Raw genomic sequence first — 14,675 nt, 5'->3', positions numbered from 1 at the left:
GGCACTCCTGGCTGAAACTGGGCTACATTTACACCTTTCCTCCCAAAACTGGAAGGAAATGAATCCCTATTGCTGGATCACGGCAAACTGAACATGCAGTGTGTTCACTTCTAAAAAAATTGAGTGTTCAACATAAAAACTGCTTAGGAATGTTTTATTTCATCAAAGGAAAAAAAATACACATTTTATCTTGGTGTCTGTTTGCTCAGGTTTAAAAAGGACATCTGTTGTATGAACAGACACTGAAGTACTCAGTCATGAGGGTAGAGTTTTTTCAACCATGGCTGCATAATGTATTTTGAGCCATCATATCCACTGAAGTAGGTTTCCATATCAGGGTGATACACCTGAGAAAAAATATTTCAAGTCGAAGAAGCATCATAATTGGCAATAAATACAAACTGATACTTAAACAAGTAATTGAAGTTACTACATTGTTTGAAGACTCCTCATGAGTTTTTAATGTACATAGAGGTACTTTCAGTGGGATTTTCCGTGTACCATAACCAAATTTCTGCCATCAGAATAGCAGCTCTCTCCAAGTACTTTACAAACATTGATCGCATGAGATGTTAAAAGCTAGATTTACACCAGCATCAGTGTTTAAAATCAGCACTGTTTCTTACTGAAGTAGTTCCCACTCATGTTGCTGTTAGAGCTATTTGGTATTTCTTTTAGCTGGATCAGTTATCTAATCCAGTGAGGCAGCAGGAACAGGAGAACAGAAGAAGCGGTGGGGGAAATGGTGAAGACAGACCCAGGTGATGGCCTTAGGTCCAGCATGAATATGCAAACCCACCAAGGACAATCCAAGCCTTGTCTGGATGCAGGAAGCCCACAGTGAGCAGCTGAGGACTGTCAGCTGGGAAAGGGTCATGACAAGTCTAAGCATTTCTGGTCACTCAACTCCTCAAGAAATTCTGTGCCTCTTCTGCTGTACAAAAGGCTGAGAGAGAGCAATCCACAGACCTTTTGAACTTGAGGTATAGGCATGACTCACCATCTATTACTAATCTCAGCTAGACAACTTTGAAATACCTGGTTTTGTGAGCTTGTTACCAACAGTTCCTCTAATAATCTGTGTGGAGAATTAACCTGCCATGCAGGTGAATAAAGCAATTTGATACCTTAAAAGCTAATTCCACAAAGTAAATATTTAAGATGAAGTATCTGTTTCTCCCCATGGAATATAAAGGAAACTGAAGGTAGCCAGCTAACTGGCATAGTGAAAGGTGCATTTTTTAGACACTGTGGGCACAATCCAGTTTTAAATATTTATAATGCTCATCTGGAACAGCATCGTTTCTGCTCCTAAGTTCAGGCATGTTGGCATATTTTATATTACAATTGGTGGCTAAAACAGAATGGACTGAACTGAGGCTTCTCCCAAATAAAAGAGGTGATGGTGTCACACTGTCGTTGAGAGGGGTCCTTTATGTGCAGCAACACAGTTTCAAGAGAGAGCATGGAGAGTCTTCAGGCCAGTCTGACTTACACAATTCCTTTGGGAGGTTTTCCCAAAAGGCAGAGGATACCAATTTGAATCTCCTCTGACTAGACCAAGCATCATCTCCTGTTAGATGAATGGTTCACCTACTTGCTGTTATTTTGAATACAGACCCTGCCACTATCCACAATTTGAAAGAAGGCATCCACAACAGCATAGGGGTCCCTTGCAAAAAGCCACTTGTATGTGGCATGCATGCCTGAAGGCTGTTTTCTGGATCAGAATCTCAGACTATTTTAAAAATTGGGTGTGCCTTGCATAAGCTAATCAAAAGTTACTTCAACCCTGATACACAGAACAGAATTTTTGGCTCCCAAAGAGTTTTGCAGTTAAGGAAGGAGACATTCTTCAGTCTGGGCAGCAGTTGAGCAGGAGCTGTTTGAAATGCAGATTTTTGAGACTAGAATTGAGAAACCAACATACTTTGCTAGATCCCCAGAAATCCTGAAACAAAAGTCTGTGTCTGCAACAGCCTATATATAATGGATATCAAGTTGCTAAAACACCTACCTCAGCAGTTGGATACTTTAAAGTGGGTAGTACCTGAGTTTGGTAATTTTTCAGCTTCCAAAAACCCATTCTTGAAAGCACAGCAGTAATTTGTTTATCTGCTCTCTTTGTTAGTTTTCACTAACTTTGCAACCTAGCTAGTATCTGTTAAGCCAAAGGTCAGCCAACTTTTAAACATACAGGATAACAATCAAGTTGCAACTGAATAAAAAATAAGTACTACCTCTAATCCTGTAATAATTGTTATCTCTTCCTCAGGAACATAAGCTGTAGATTTGCCAAATCCATTTGCTTTGTTAATTAGAATTCGATAGTGAGGGGTATCTTTTAGATCCTGTAAGAATAGAAAGAAAATAAATAGCCTCAAAGAGACATGATGGCTAAAGATTACATACTATCATCAGTTAACTTTCAGTAGGCTTACAGAACCTATATCCACTCGATAGATAGATAGATATACACAGCCAGTTCATTTTTTTATTTTACCAACGTCAGTTTGGAGAATTAAGTATAAAGCAATCAGAACTGCAACACACGAAGTTCTTGGCATATCTGAAACATTTTTAAGAGTTTTAATTAAACTTTTTTTCCCACAGACCTTGCAAGAAACAAGACTTACAATATCCCTGCTTTTTGTACATAGGCCCCATGACCATCTGTTACCACCCTTCTTCCTTCAGAAGTGGCAACTGAACTCCAGAGAGGAAGAGACAAGTTCGGAACATAATGCCACCTCCAACAACCAATGGTCCCAATCCTGGAGAGAGCTAAGGCAACTTCTATGTGTATTTATATGAACCTTCCAACAAAGAAGTGCCTATGAAAACAAATCCTGGGCCAGGGAATGTGGGCCATCATATTCGCTGCTATCCATAAACATTCTTGCCAATCTAAACACAAAAAAGTGAGGGATGAATACAGAGAGTTCATGAAGCAGTAAGTATCGATCAATGAGAACAGGCAGTGGCCTCTGCTCAGCGATTTCATAAAGATCTGTAAGTGAGAGGAAGGCAAGGAAAAGTTGGGCTGAAAACCTGCTTGATATTTCGAGGGATTTACAAGGACTAAGCTTAGTAGTTGCTGCCTGAAGGTCAGAAGGCATTTTGCATAGCTGGTGCTTACGACGTGATAGGCAAAGACAACTAAAACCCCAAAACCAAGAGAAGACACTTAAACCCCTTGTCATCGCTATTGAAATTAAACTATAAAGATGAACACAAGGCCACTGGGACAGCAGAACAATGTAAGGTGCATAAAAAGAATCAGTGTCTGCTGGGAAATTCTTGGAGGACAGTTGGATAAAATTACATCAGGGAAGGAAACAAATGCACAAAATGGGACTGAATGTCAGTTCCCAGCTGAACACAAATTTTCTGTTCTAGGCAAAGATTTTCATGTTTTCCTCATTTTCAGTCCTCTTTGACTTAATGGTTAGTGTCTTCCTGACACTTAAGCAGCATGTCAGTGGCATACAGGGTATGCAGCACTGCATTACCAGATTATCACTGTCAACAAAGATTTAGCATCTGATTTTCAAATACAAGGAGAAAGCTAGAGAAGTTCAAAGTCTTTAATAATTCTAACAAAAATCTGTTTTTAAATAGATTTATACTCCAAGTAACCAGATCCTCAAAAAACATTGCTTTCTCACTGAAACTGATTAAACACAGAGGATTACGTGCATTTCTTAGGTGCAGTGAAGATGCCACAAATTATGAATAACCAGATAAAAGACTTAACAGCTTCTCCACTGTAGTAACACAGCAGGAGAAATCCATTCAGACATAACAGGGTGACACTGCTGCTTTAAATACAACACTGTGTATAAAAAGTGAGTAATTTTGAGATAGGTCCACTACAGCCCTGACCAGCGAAGCTTAGCCAGTCAGTGGTGCAAAAGCCAAGGTGTACTGGGACCAGAGTGCAGAAGCAGCAAAGGTGCCACTCAGCTGCACAGGTGATACAGGACTCAGGAGTGTTTCCCACTAGGATGGCAGGATGTTGGTCTGTAACAGTGTTTCTGAGGGTATTTTAACTTGAGTTATTCTGTGTATATATTAATAAAAGCAAAAGTTTAGTACATTCCGACCTGTTTCACTGGAGGATATCTGGGTTGTAGTCGTTCTTCTGGCATGTTAGCTTTTACATCCCATCCAACAATGACTCCTGAATAGCCAAATCTTCTGTGAATTATTACCTGGCCCACACGGAACTTAATATATTCAGGCTTTGGACTGTGAACATGAGTTGATTCTAATTTAACAAAGAAAAAGACTTAGCAAGGATAAAAGTTTGATCAGTTATTTTAAATATTTTAACAGAAATTCTTCTGACTTCTACCTGAATAGAAATGACAATTAGATTGAGAGGTGAAGTTAAGAAGAACAGGTGCTTTGTTTTTTCCCCCAGAATACTAATTACTATATTTGACAAAGGAACATCCACAAAGAAAGGCATTTTTCTATTTGTATGCCTTTGATATTACATAGGGATCTTAACAGAAGTTTAGAAAGCATTAATGTGTATGCATTGACAATTACTTCAGCCTTACATACAATATTTTATAGTGCTCACATGTGGTAAATGATTGTGACATTTTTTGCCAGTTTAGGTCACAGAATTCTTCTATTCAGTCTGATTGCAGGGAACTTTTTTCCAGGACCAAACTGGTCAGCTGTTTCTTTTTCCTTTTATGAAATTGATCTAAATCAGTTCATTTGAATCAAGTGAAAGCTGTACCGCTGTTTTGTAGGTCAATACAAAATACACACACTGGTGTATTCAGTAAAATACATACATATAGTTACATCATACTGATACTATTAGTTACTATTACACAACATGGGGGAGAGGCCTTGGATTTTACATCTTCTGTTTTGATTACTGAATATTATCAATTATGTTGAGAAAGATGAAAAAAGGAAAAAAGTCTGTCATTTACAAATAAGGTATAGAAATCCACTATAGGCAACATCATGAGTAAAATACAAAAGGATTGCAAAAACTTCAATACCTGTAAAATAAGAATGGGGTTTTGCTTCATTGTCACCACTTCTAGTTTTGTTTTCTCCATAGTACCAATTCCTAAAATGTAAAATTAATAACTCAACATATAAACAAGTTTTTAGAAGCAGAGTTTTAGTAATAATCAGAAGGTTAATTATCCCAAGTGGGATACTGCAAAGCCTTTGATACAAACTTCTCTACAATTTGAAGCCTGCGTGAGTTTTACATTAAGAACACTTTTAAGGAATACACAAGAAAAAGGAGTTTGTTTCAACAGGAAAAAAAAGAGTATGAATCTCATTTCTTTGAATATGTTACTCTATAGTTGCATTAGAATTTTTATATCAGAGGAAACCCACTAATTGTATAGAGATGAGCAAACTATTCTGCACTCTACAGCGTGATTCTTCAGTATATTTTGTAAAGTCTTTAAAAATTGGTTTCCACTGGTATGGACAAGGTGTCTGGCAGTGAGTCCTTGCCTAAGGCTGCAGTAGGTGTAGCTTTTCCTTCTGCACGAGACCGAGTTTCATCTGATTTTAAAGGGTGGGGAGTAGGGGACAGACATGTTGAGAAAAGGGAAATGGCTAGTGTTTTTCGTTGCTATTGTGAAGAAGAAAGTGTAAAGAAACAATAAGAAAACTGGACATTTAAGCTTTCAGTTATGCTTTCAAATATTCCTTCTGCTGGCAATGCAACAGGAGCAGTCCATGAACAGAGGTGTTTGGGTAACATTCTCCATCCATACTAGCCAGCAAACCATTGGTGCCAAAGAACTACAGGTTGTCCTAGTCTCCTTCCTCTTTGATGGTGTCTTTCAGTCTTACTCCCTTCACCCTGCCTGGAAGAAAGTGAAAGCAGGTTCCTGTGCAAACAGCTTTTTAAAAAAGTTTTGGTTTAGCTCAAATGTTTAGGAAGACTTAAGGCTGACAAATACCTCTTAACAGAAAGAGGAATGGGCAAAATCTTAACTTGTCCAACTGCATTGTTTAAAATAGCAACTAATATGGAAGGTCTCAAATGACATTATTTTTAGGATAACCAATTCTTTATAAAATATTCAGAAGACACAAACAGCTTCAACTATATACAAATAATCAATGGATCGTTTGATCTTTGCAGGCTTTATCTTTAGATATGCAAGGAGCTTTCCCCAAAGTTGCAAAGCAATTTATGGTGAACCTGAGAAGAGCACAGTTTCTGATTCCATTCATATACCGTTCCCCTAGGTTTTGCTGGGAGCAAAACTAAGTTGGAATCCTCTACAGTTCAGAGGACTTGATTGCACATGGATCGAGAATAAAGGATCTTTGAAGGTCCAGACAAGGTAAAACCTTTGGAGTATTTCTACTGTACAAGAATTAAGTCTCTCAAATGAGCCCTTCAACGAACCCAAAGAAGTCCATGAACAATCTTCTTAAATTAAAATGGTGTGTGTATATATAAATGGATATAATTTTACTTTTTCTAGACCTATCACTGTCACATGGCCAATAATCAAAGTTCCACTTCTTATCCCACAGATTTTCTGTCTGATTCCTAATTCAGATTTTCTTGAACTACCATACAGAGCATAAGATACCCATCCAATGCTTTAGCATCTGATCCTACAAACATAGTTGCTTACAGTCATTAATTTGGTTAATTGTCCTGACTTCAGAGTCAGATAAACTTCACTAATAACATGTACAGGAGTACTGCTATGAGATAGATTTAGTTTCGCATGGAGTTCAGTTTTGATATTTGGGTAGAATATAAGAATTAAGAAAATACAAGGTTTTCTTAAAACCGGTAGAATGTTCCAGATCAGTCTCAAGAAGCAAATGAAAGATACTTCCTCTTTGTCACTTATTTCCCCCACAACACACCTTCTTGCTGCGAACAGACCATGTCTGAAATCTGTTAAGTGCAGACGGTAACACCCTACCTTGTCTTTGAGAGCCACAGCTTTAAACGATCTGACCATGCATCCCGACTCAAGTAGGATCTTGTTGAGATGCTCCAAGAGGCAATTATCCTTTAGGAGTAAAAATAATCATATTGTTTTTAAAACCTTCTCTACTATTCTTATACAGATTTCTAATATTTAAACTTTAAAGTTTCACTTCTGTAGCAAAGAGGAAGAAAGGGTCAGTGACCACGAGCAAGTTCTCCTCAAGATTAATATCAAGACTGCAAATGAATATTCTTTCAAACATCACTTGTACCAGTAAACCACATGAAAATTTTGGAAAATACATTTTTCATTACAAGATTGCTTTCTTCCTGTACTCAGACCATAGGAATTGTTATATTACATTCAGACTGCAGCTTCAACTGTTACTTGAGAATAGCAAGCATGAGATATTTTAAAAATGGTGTACATAATCAAAAGACTTTTTAAAAAAGCCTCCAGGTTTTTGCATAAATCTAAATACTAAGTAGCTGACTCATGCCATGAGGCCTGAAAATTATTTCACTCTTGGTCTTTATGCATAAGCCAAGCTTAGTTCTCTTTTCATCAGGCCAATCTTTTGCTCTTACTGCATTGTGTATTGGAGTTCCACAGATGAGCTACATAGCCAGCACACTGCACAGGCCACATTTACAACTGAGTCTCTCTTTTGTGGTTCATTTTCAAGATACCAATGTTTGCCAATGGATACCACTATCAAAAATTTGGATCTCATATAATATTCTCCACTTTTTATTTGGAGATAGATGTGTGGGATTCTGTCAATACACAGCTTCTTAGTTCATACACAAAATGGCACTCCTTACTTAACTCCATCATTGTCACTGCCTTAAGTAATTTACTGCGAATGAATTTTGTTGGTTAAGAGTCTGTACTGAGACATACTATGCAAGAAAATATTTTATAACAATAAGTGACAAAAGGTGATGGAAAATTATAACTAATGTTACTTAATCAAATGGTTAATTTTCACCTTTTGAAAGGGACGTAACCCTTAGCAACACATACTGGAATGTCCCAGAAAAGAATGAGCAGTCATGCAGATTATAAAGATTTTTATGTGAAGAAAACAACAAATTGTTATTTAAATTTTGAAAGACATCCTTAAGCAACTAAATACAGTCATATTAAGCCACAATGGAAAAATGCCTGAGGTATGATTTAAATGTTGGTTTTGTATAGTAATAGTCAATACACCCACACTCCAGCTTTCCATGACAAAATTGGGGATGAGAAAGAGAACTCTCTTACAAATAAATGCAGTAGAGAAAGTGAGTCTTACAACCTTTCTGTTATTCGGATGCGCTCGGCAGAGTCCGTTCCATACCACTGAGATATGAAATACTGTGCAGGAAGAGCAAAGAGCAGCATGGAAATCTGCAGAGCTGCAGCTGCATTGATGTGAGGCATTCCAACAGGAAGTTTCATCAAAGACACTTCACTGCTCCCTACTCCAAAAAGAGGAAGAGAAAATTTTTAAAAAGAGACAAAATACATAGGGGTGAGCTTTGCTGGATGTGTAGGACTTAAAGGTTTCCTTCAGGTTCCTTTGCTGGCTCACAACATAATGTACAATCTATACTCAGGCATTTCAGTTACAGCCAGAGCATACTTAATTTAGGCCAATTTAACTGCATTAAATTTGATGGTACTTATAAAAGCTAATAGAATAATAAAGTGGACAGCTTCACAAGACAAAGCAAAAACCTGCTTTTAATTTTTATGCAGGCATCTTTTTTTGCCTGTAAACAGAGAGAGAAAAAAAAGAAGAACTGGGAATTTGTATGGTTGTCCAATTTGCAGTAAAAAGCTGCTGTCCATGAACAAAATTCTATGTGCTGCTTTGTTGTCTAATTCAGTGTATTAAACATGTCTGACATACCAGATTTATGGCCTCAAGAATAATCTGTTTAGATTCAGTGATAATTGCACATCTGACAGAACTAAGGGGTGTTTCTTTCAGGTTGAAGGCACGTATAGCATCATACCAAGTTGATAATGTGCCACAGTCCCATCACTAGATTAGAAAAGGATTTGACATCAGCTCTCATTCCATAGGCACCTGAAACACCATACCAGTGCATATTCATGGCTCTTTCCTCCTTCCCCATCCAGTTAAGATACTCACCTTCACCTGAAGAGCACATTTACTGTCTTTACATTTGTGAGGCTTTTTCAAATCAGAACTAAGATGTGCTGAAATTTGAGACTTAAGTCTTTTACACATGTGTTCTCAGAGTGCCCAGGTTTACTGCACCATTCACCTACACCCACTCTCTTCTCCAAGAGCAGCTGTTGTGCTCCTACTCTCTGGAGTGGAATACTCAGCGTGCAAGCACAAGCAATTCACCTCAGTTGTGTCCAAGTTGCTTCTAGGTCCTGCTTTCCTAGTTTATGTAATTCACAAAATAATTTGGGTTACTGTAATATACCCAGCACGTGTGCACATGGAAAGGTGGATCTATGAAAACTGCCCAGCAAAAGTAGCCAAGATCACAAAACAATGCCAAAGGAGGCTCAAAGAGTATTGCAAGGAATATGAAAACATCTTCGTGTGTGGTGAAGCCTTACCACAAACTATTTTTCACTTCTGCATCATCTGCTTTAGAGCCACCAGCAAAGAAAAAACATCTTCTAATCTCCTTTTAGACAATATCAGTAGTTGTAGAGTACTTGTTTAGCCTTGTATGTTGTGGGGGGAGGAAGAGTCTCAGTTCGACCAAATAGCCACGAGCACCCTGCAAGGCCAGAGGGCTGGACAGGACCCGGGGATCGCTGCCACGCCGCCCACAGCACTTACACAGCACGGCAATACAACTTCTGCCGCTGCACATCTTCCTCCTATTTCTAAAAATCGACTTTTTGAGCAGCCGGATCCCCCAGACAGAAAGGATGCAGTAGTGTATAGAGAGTTAGCCGGAATCAAAACATTTTTGTGTATATTCCGAAGCACCCGAGCACCCGCAAGAAGCGCGCTATGCCTGCGCCCCCCGAGTGGGGCCCGAGCCGCAGCAGCTCCGAGCCGGCAGCGCCCGGGGGAGCCGCAGCCCCGCTGCTCCTGCCCGGCCCCCGCTGTACCGCGCTCCCGGCCCCTCACCCGGCGGCGCGTCCCGTCCCGTCCCGTCCCGGCTGTGCGCCCAGGCGGGGCTGTGGGCGGCAGGTGGGGCCGAGGGGAGGGTTGTGCCCTCCCCTGAGCAGCAACGCCCAAAGGGACCCCGGAGGGGCGAGCGCCGAGCCTGAACCCGGGCCAGGCTCTCCGCCGGGTGCGGAGGTTGTCCCCTGCTCTCGTCTTTCCCTCGAACGAAAAAGCTCTCAGGGCAGACGGGATCAGGATTTCTTAATGTCAAAAAGCAACAAACACCCGCGTGGACTTTACACCCCGACGGTTTTATAGAGATTAAAATAAAGAAATAAAAAGTTCTGATTTATTTCTGCAGGCTAACTTAAAGAAAAGTAACGTTTTCAGCTTCCTTACCTGGGTATTTTTTTTTCTGTGAATGTGGACAAGTGGCTTGAACCGGCTATGAATAGAAGTACAGAGGAAGTTCTCTCGTGAAGTTTATGCAAAATGCGTCCTAACACAAGCCTGTAACTCAGCCTCATGTTGTGCCTCTCACCACACTGGTGGTGCCTCAGAGAGCACCTGGTGCGGTCCCTGGGCCCGGCTTTGTCACAGCTGGATGCCGGCCCAGCTGAAGCAGGAGTGTCCTGGCTGGTTTCGATAGCGCACGTGTCAGCGCCCACCAGAACCTCCGTGCCTGCCCCTGCTGGGCTGCTGCAGGGGGTCAAACCCGGCCATGGGTCTCATCTGTGGCATGGATTTCTTTGGCCTAAATTCAACAGCAACCAAATTTGCTGATGGCACCCAAATCAGAGTGGGAGCAAACAGAGCAGGCAGACTCAAACTGCAAATGATGCAGAGAGATCAGAGCAATGGGAACATTACAGACAAGAAGAGAAATTCATTAGTAGCAAATGTCGAGCCTTACCAAGAGAAAGGAAATGTTCTAGCCATCACTTCTTGCTTACTGAGCACAGCTCTCTGAGGGGCAAGACTGTGAAAAAAACCCAAAATGTTATCAAGCCATAGCTAGTGAATATGTGGGAACGAAAAGGCCAGGCCTGGGATGGATTTTCACTGACAGATTTAAACCTGTGCAACGTGGCAGGAATGCCCAATTGAAAACTTACATGAATACTAGCCTAGACTAGAAATACAAACTCTACCTAAAAAAAAATAGTTTTTAAATCATAGAATCGTACATCATTTGAGTTGGAAGGGACCTTTTCAAGGTCACCTAATCCAAGTCCCCCTGCAATAACCAGAGACATCTTCAGCTAGATCAGGTTGCTCAGACCAACCTATTTGCATCACACAGCCCACCCCGAGGAGGACAGTCTTTGGGGCCATCACAGCTGTGTTTGCATCACACCAGCTCAAGCAGTGGTAAATACTGGGACTTACCAGCTCCCTTGAGCAAAACCTCAGGAGCCATGTAAACACCTGATCCTACCTCAGGGAGGTTGAAGGTTTTAAAGTGTGACTCAGCTTATTACCACCCAAACATTAAGACACCTTCTTAATACAAAGTAAATCAAATTGCAAGATGAAGATGCTTCTTTTACAAGACAGGTTACTCCCCATGTGCTTGAGCAGAGATTTTCAGTGCAAGAGCCATAAAGAAACCAGCCGTGTGTGCTCTGTCATGACTCAGAGGTGGGCAAAGAAGAGGCCAAAGCCAGAGGAAAATTACAACTTCATAAATTAGCATGCAAGAAAAAATAAACAGTCCTGACCATAACACAATTTCAGATAATCTGCCCTTTCTTAAGACAACACTTATGTGAATTTTCTAGTAAATTTTTCTAAATAACCACTGATTTCCCTGGTAAACTTGATCGATCAGAAGAGTTTAGCATTAACACACACTTTATAACCTCAAACACTTTACAAGCATTAAACAGCGTAAAAGTTTTGAGTTCTAGATATTTAATCTTTCCCCATGTACTTGTGCATGCAGATTAACCGGTGTCAATGGAGGACAACAGTACAGACTGTACATACACCCAGCTCCTCATGTTGAGATTCTAGCTGGGTAAAAATAGGCAGTGTATTGAGAGGCGATCACTAATTAAAGACTTCTAAGTAGCTCTTTTTTTTGTTCAAGTTTTGACAGCTGTATTCCATTTCTTAGCAGTTCATGGAAGCTTACACCATCTTCCTTAATAATTAAGAGAATTCAAGTTTTGAATAAGGTGCTCAGATCTCAAAAAAATAACCCCACTAGATTTCTCTGCTACAGAATATAAATACAGTAATTCTTTCTAATATTTTAATCATATTCTAACTAGGTTTGCATTTTAAGTTACTGTCTTTATTATTTTGAATATCCTTGTTCAAAGCCAGATTCAGAGATCTGAGACAAAACCCAAATTAACGGCTGAGGCTGCCTGGCTCTTGAATGCTAACATTGTTTGAAGTCAGTACCTCCAGGAATAGGCCTCTACAGAAATTTGATGCTGAGTGAGTTGGTTACCTGCCTCTGCTCTTGTTTCTTCCTTCTTGGTTTTTGGTTTTTGGGTTTTTTTTTTCATTTATTTACCTAGCTAAAGTAAAATGAAAGGCCAACAGACAAAGTTTTGGTAAAATCTCCCCATTTCAGAGACAAGGAAAGGAAGCAGAAAAGAAATTGGTATGGTTGTTACCAGACTGGGAACATCACTCCCAAATTTTCTACCCTGTCTTCCCTTCAGTGCTCACACAGATTTCAAAGTAGAAGAGAAGATTCATAAATTCTCACTGCACTCCTGTCAAACAGTAAATTAAGCCTCTTGCAAAGATTTCTTAGCACAGTATTTCTCTGAGCTAGAAAAGCAACCAGATGTTTTGGGCTTTGAATTTCCTGTTAATAGTAGTAAAAGCCACAAAAAATATATTTTGCATTATAATTTGTTGAAGAGGAACTCAATTTTATGCTATTTAAATTCCAGTCGCATTGTATGTTGCTTGCTGGCACTTGCTTTATTTTCACATTTGCTTCAACTAGCAACAGTGATTAATTTTTAAAGCCATTACACTTTGCTCATTTGTCTTTGGGAAAAGTGACAAACATTTTTTGCAAAGCTCATATTGATTGCTAGCGCAGGAAAGAACACAAGCTTTGGCACAGAAACTTTTCACTTTGAAAACAAAATGGTCAACTTCAATGATCACACAATTTCCTTCATTTAATGAGTGTTGTGATCTGTCCTGGTTACAGGAGGGGGCAGAGTTTAGCGGTGTGGGTGTGACCAAGTTGTTATTCTATACCACACACAGCATCACCTGGACACGGATGTGGCAGGAAAAGCCAGGCGCCCTTACTGGAAGTTGGCCACTTTTGCCTCTCCTGCTCCAGCGGGAGGGTGTCAGCAAAGGACCTGCGGACTCCATCCTGGGACACTTTTGTGGGACATGGTGCTGAGGAAGGGCTGCAGCGTGGCTCCCAGGTGTGGCACTGCAGTGACAGTGACCAGGGGCAGCACAAAGCCAGCATCCCAGTGGGACCATCCTCCCTTGCCCTGGTGCAGAGGAGCGTTGGAAGCGGCAGCAAAGGCACCTGCGCAGAACTGAGCTCGGCAGAACAACAGCGTGACCCCTACTCAGATGACTCAGCTTTCAGGGAGTTTGTCTATCACTGTTTGCCATTTTTTTGGGCTGGGAAATGTTAGCCACGGGAGCTCCCCCACCATATTCCCTTTGTTTCCTGACTACCACGTGGGCAGTGCATGGGAACGATCATCCTATTGCCTTTGTCTGGGGAAACCACACGGATGTGACCCACGTTCTTGTTCCTGGTGGTGAATACTTTTCTGTGGGTAAAACACCTCTTTTTATTGTACTCTGTGTGTCTTATTCCATCATTTGGAGTTTTCAGTAAGTTATCTCTACCCACAGTCTCTCCATTTGTAGTCTCTCCTTTTTGTCCCTCCTTTACTGGAAGGGGCAGAGGCTGGGGTGTGGCTTGTTGGGAGTTCAATTTCCTGCTGGTGTTAAAACCAGCACATGCTCCAACAGCCGTCAGGTACCAGCATTTCACAGCATCTGTTAACCCTAAGCAAAGTCTTGATTTCTACACAAAGTAAAATAACCACAGTAGGTTTCAAAAAGATACCTGTCACAGAAATGGGAACTGGAATACAATTGTATTCTAAGGATTTTGTACAGAGGTACACAGAAAAAGATTTTTTTATATCTTTTAAAAACAAAGAAAAGGTTATTAACTGCTTCAGACTATTCTCATTAACAGAACTAAAACCCTGGACCTGGAGTTGCTTATGCTTGGATGAGCACAGCACTATTACTGTAGTGCTGTAGTACTGGAAATGCACATTCAAAACAACTACCACCTCCAGGACACAGCAGCAGCACTGAAGGAAGTGTGTTGTATTTTCAGTATTCTAAAATTATTTTCTCCAAGCAGAACACGCCAATGAGCAAAACTCACACGGATCCTTGGGACAGAGATTTTTCCTCAACTGTTAAAACAAGTCTTGCTTTTGCCAGACTTCACATGGAGTCTGGAAAGCCACAGGGAACTCAATTCATTCCACTCTTACCATTCCACATTCCCATCGCCCAGAAGCACACATACCTGCATCTGTGAGGTGAGTGAGGGTCTCTTCCATCATTTCCATCAGGTAAGGAACGGTAAGGAG

The 14,675-nt window shown here is 40.5% G+C and overlaps 2 protein-coding genes across 10 annotated transcripts in view; one reads left to right on the top strand and one right to left on the bottom strand.

Moving 5' to 3' along the window:
• The window catches only part of IRAK1BP1 (interleukin 1 receptor associated kinase 1 binding protein 1), a 27,421-nt gene extending 13,563 nt beyond the window's left edge, over positions 1–13,858 (top strand). The window contains exons 5-6 of one of the 7 annotated variants that reach the window (XR_005604185.1): positions 6,253–6,350; positions 13,297–13,858. Coding sequence is in view for 3 of the 7 variants with exons in the window: in XM_039568956.1 (XP_039424890.1) it covers positions 2,661–2,814 (154 nt within the window). In the remaining 4 variants the exon portion in view is untranslated. The other 6 variants (XR_005604184.1, XR_005604182.1, XR_005604183.1 and 3 more) reach the window with 6 other exon arrangements.
• LOC109145001 overlaps positions 1–14,675 on the bottom strand; it is a 19,385-nt gene extending 4,710 nt beyond the window's left edge. Inside the window, exons 1-7 of one of the 3 annotated variants that reach the window (XM_019287625.2) lie at positions 14,612–14,675; positions 8,263–8,425; positions 6,951–7,040; positions 5,031–5,101; positions 4,107–4,270; positions 2,241–2,351; positions 138–347 (exon numbers count right to left, since the gene is read on the bottom strand). In XM_019287625.2, the coding sequence (XP_019143170.2) occupies positions 252–347; positions 2,241–2,351; positions 4,107–4,270; positions 5,031–5,101; positions 6,951–7,040; positions 8,263–8,425; positions 14,612–14,654 (738 nt within the window). In that variant the 5' untranslated portion in view covers positions 14,655–14,675 and the 3' untranslated portion in view covers positions 138–251. Of the gene's footprint in view, positions 1–137; positions 348–2,240; positions 2,352–4,106; positions 4,271–5,030; positions 5,102–6,950; positions 7,041–8,262; positions 8,426–10,452; positions 10,540–14,611 lie in introns of those variants that run through there. The other 2 variants (XM_019287636.2, XM_019287630.2) reach the window with 2 other exon arrangements.

This window comes from Corvus cornix, chromosome 3, assembly GCF_000738735.6.
Source record: "Corvus cornix cornix isolate S_Up_H32 chromosome 3, ASM73873v5, whole genome shotgun sequence".
NCBI lineage: Eukaryota > Metazoa > Chordata > Aves > Passeriformes > Corvidae > Corvus > Corvus cornix.
The sequence above is the reverse complement of the archived record's forward strand: the minus strand, read 5'-3'. Positions and strand labels throughout refer to the sequence as shown.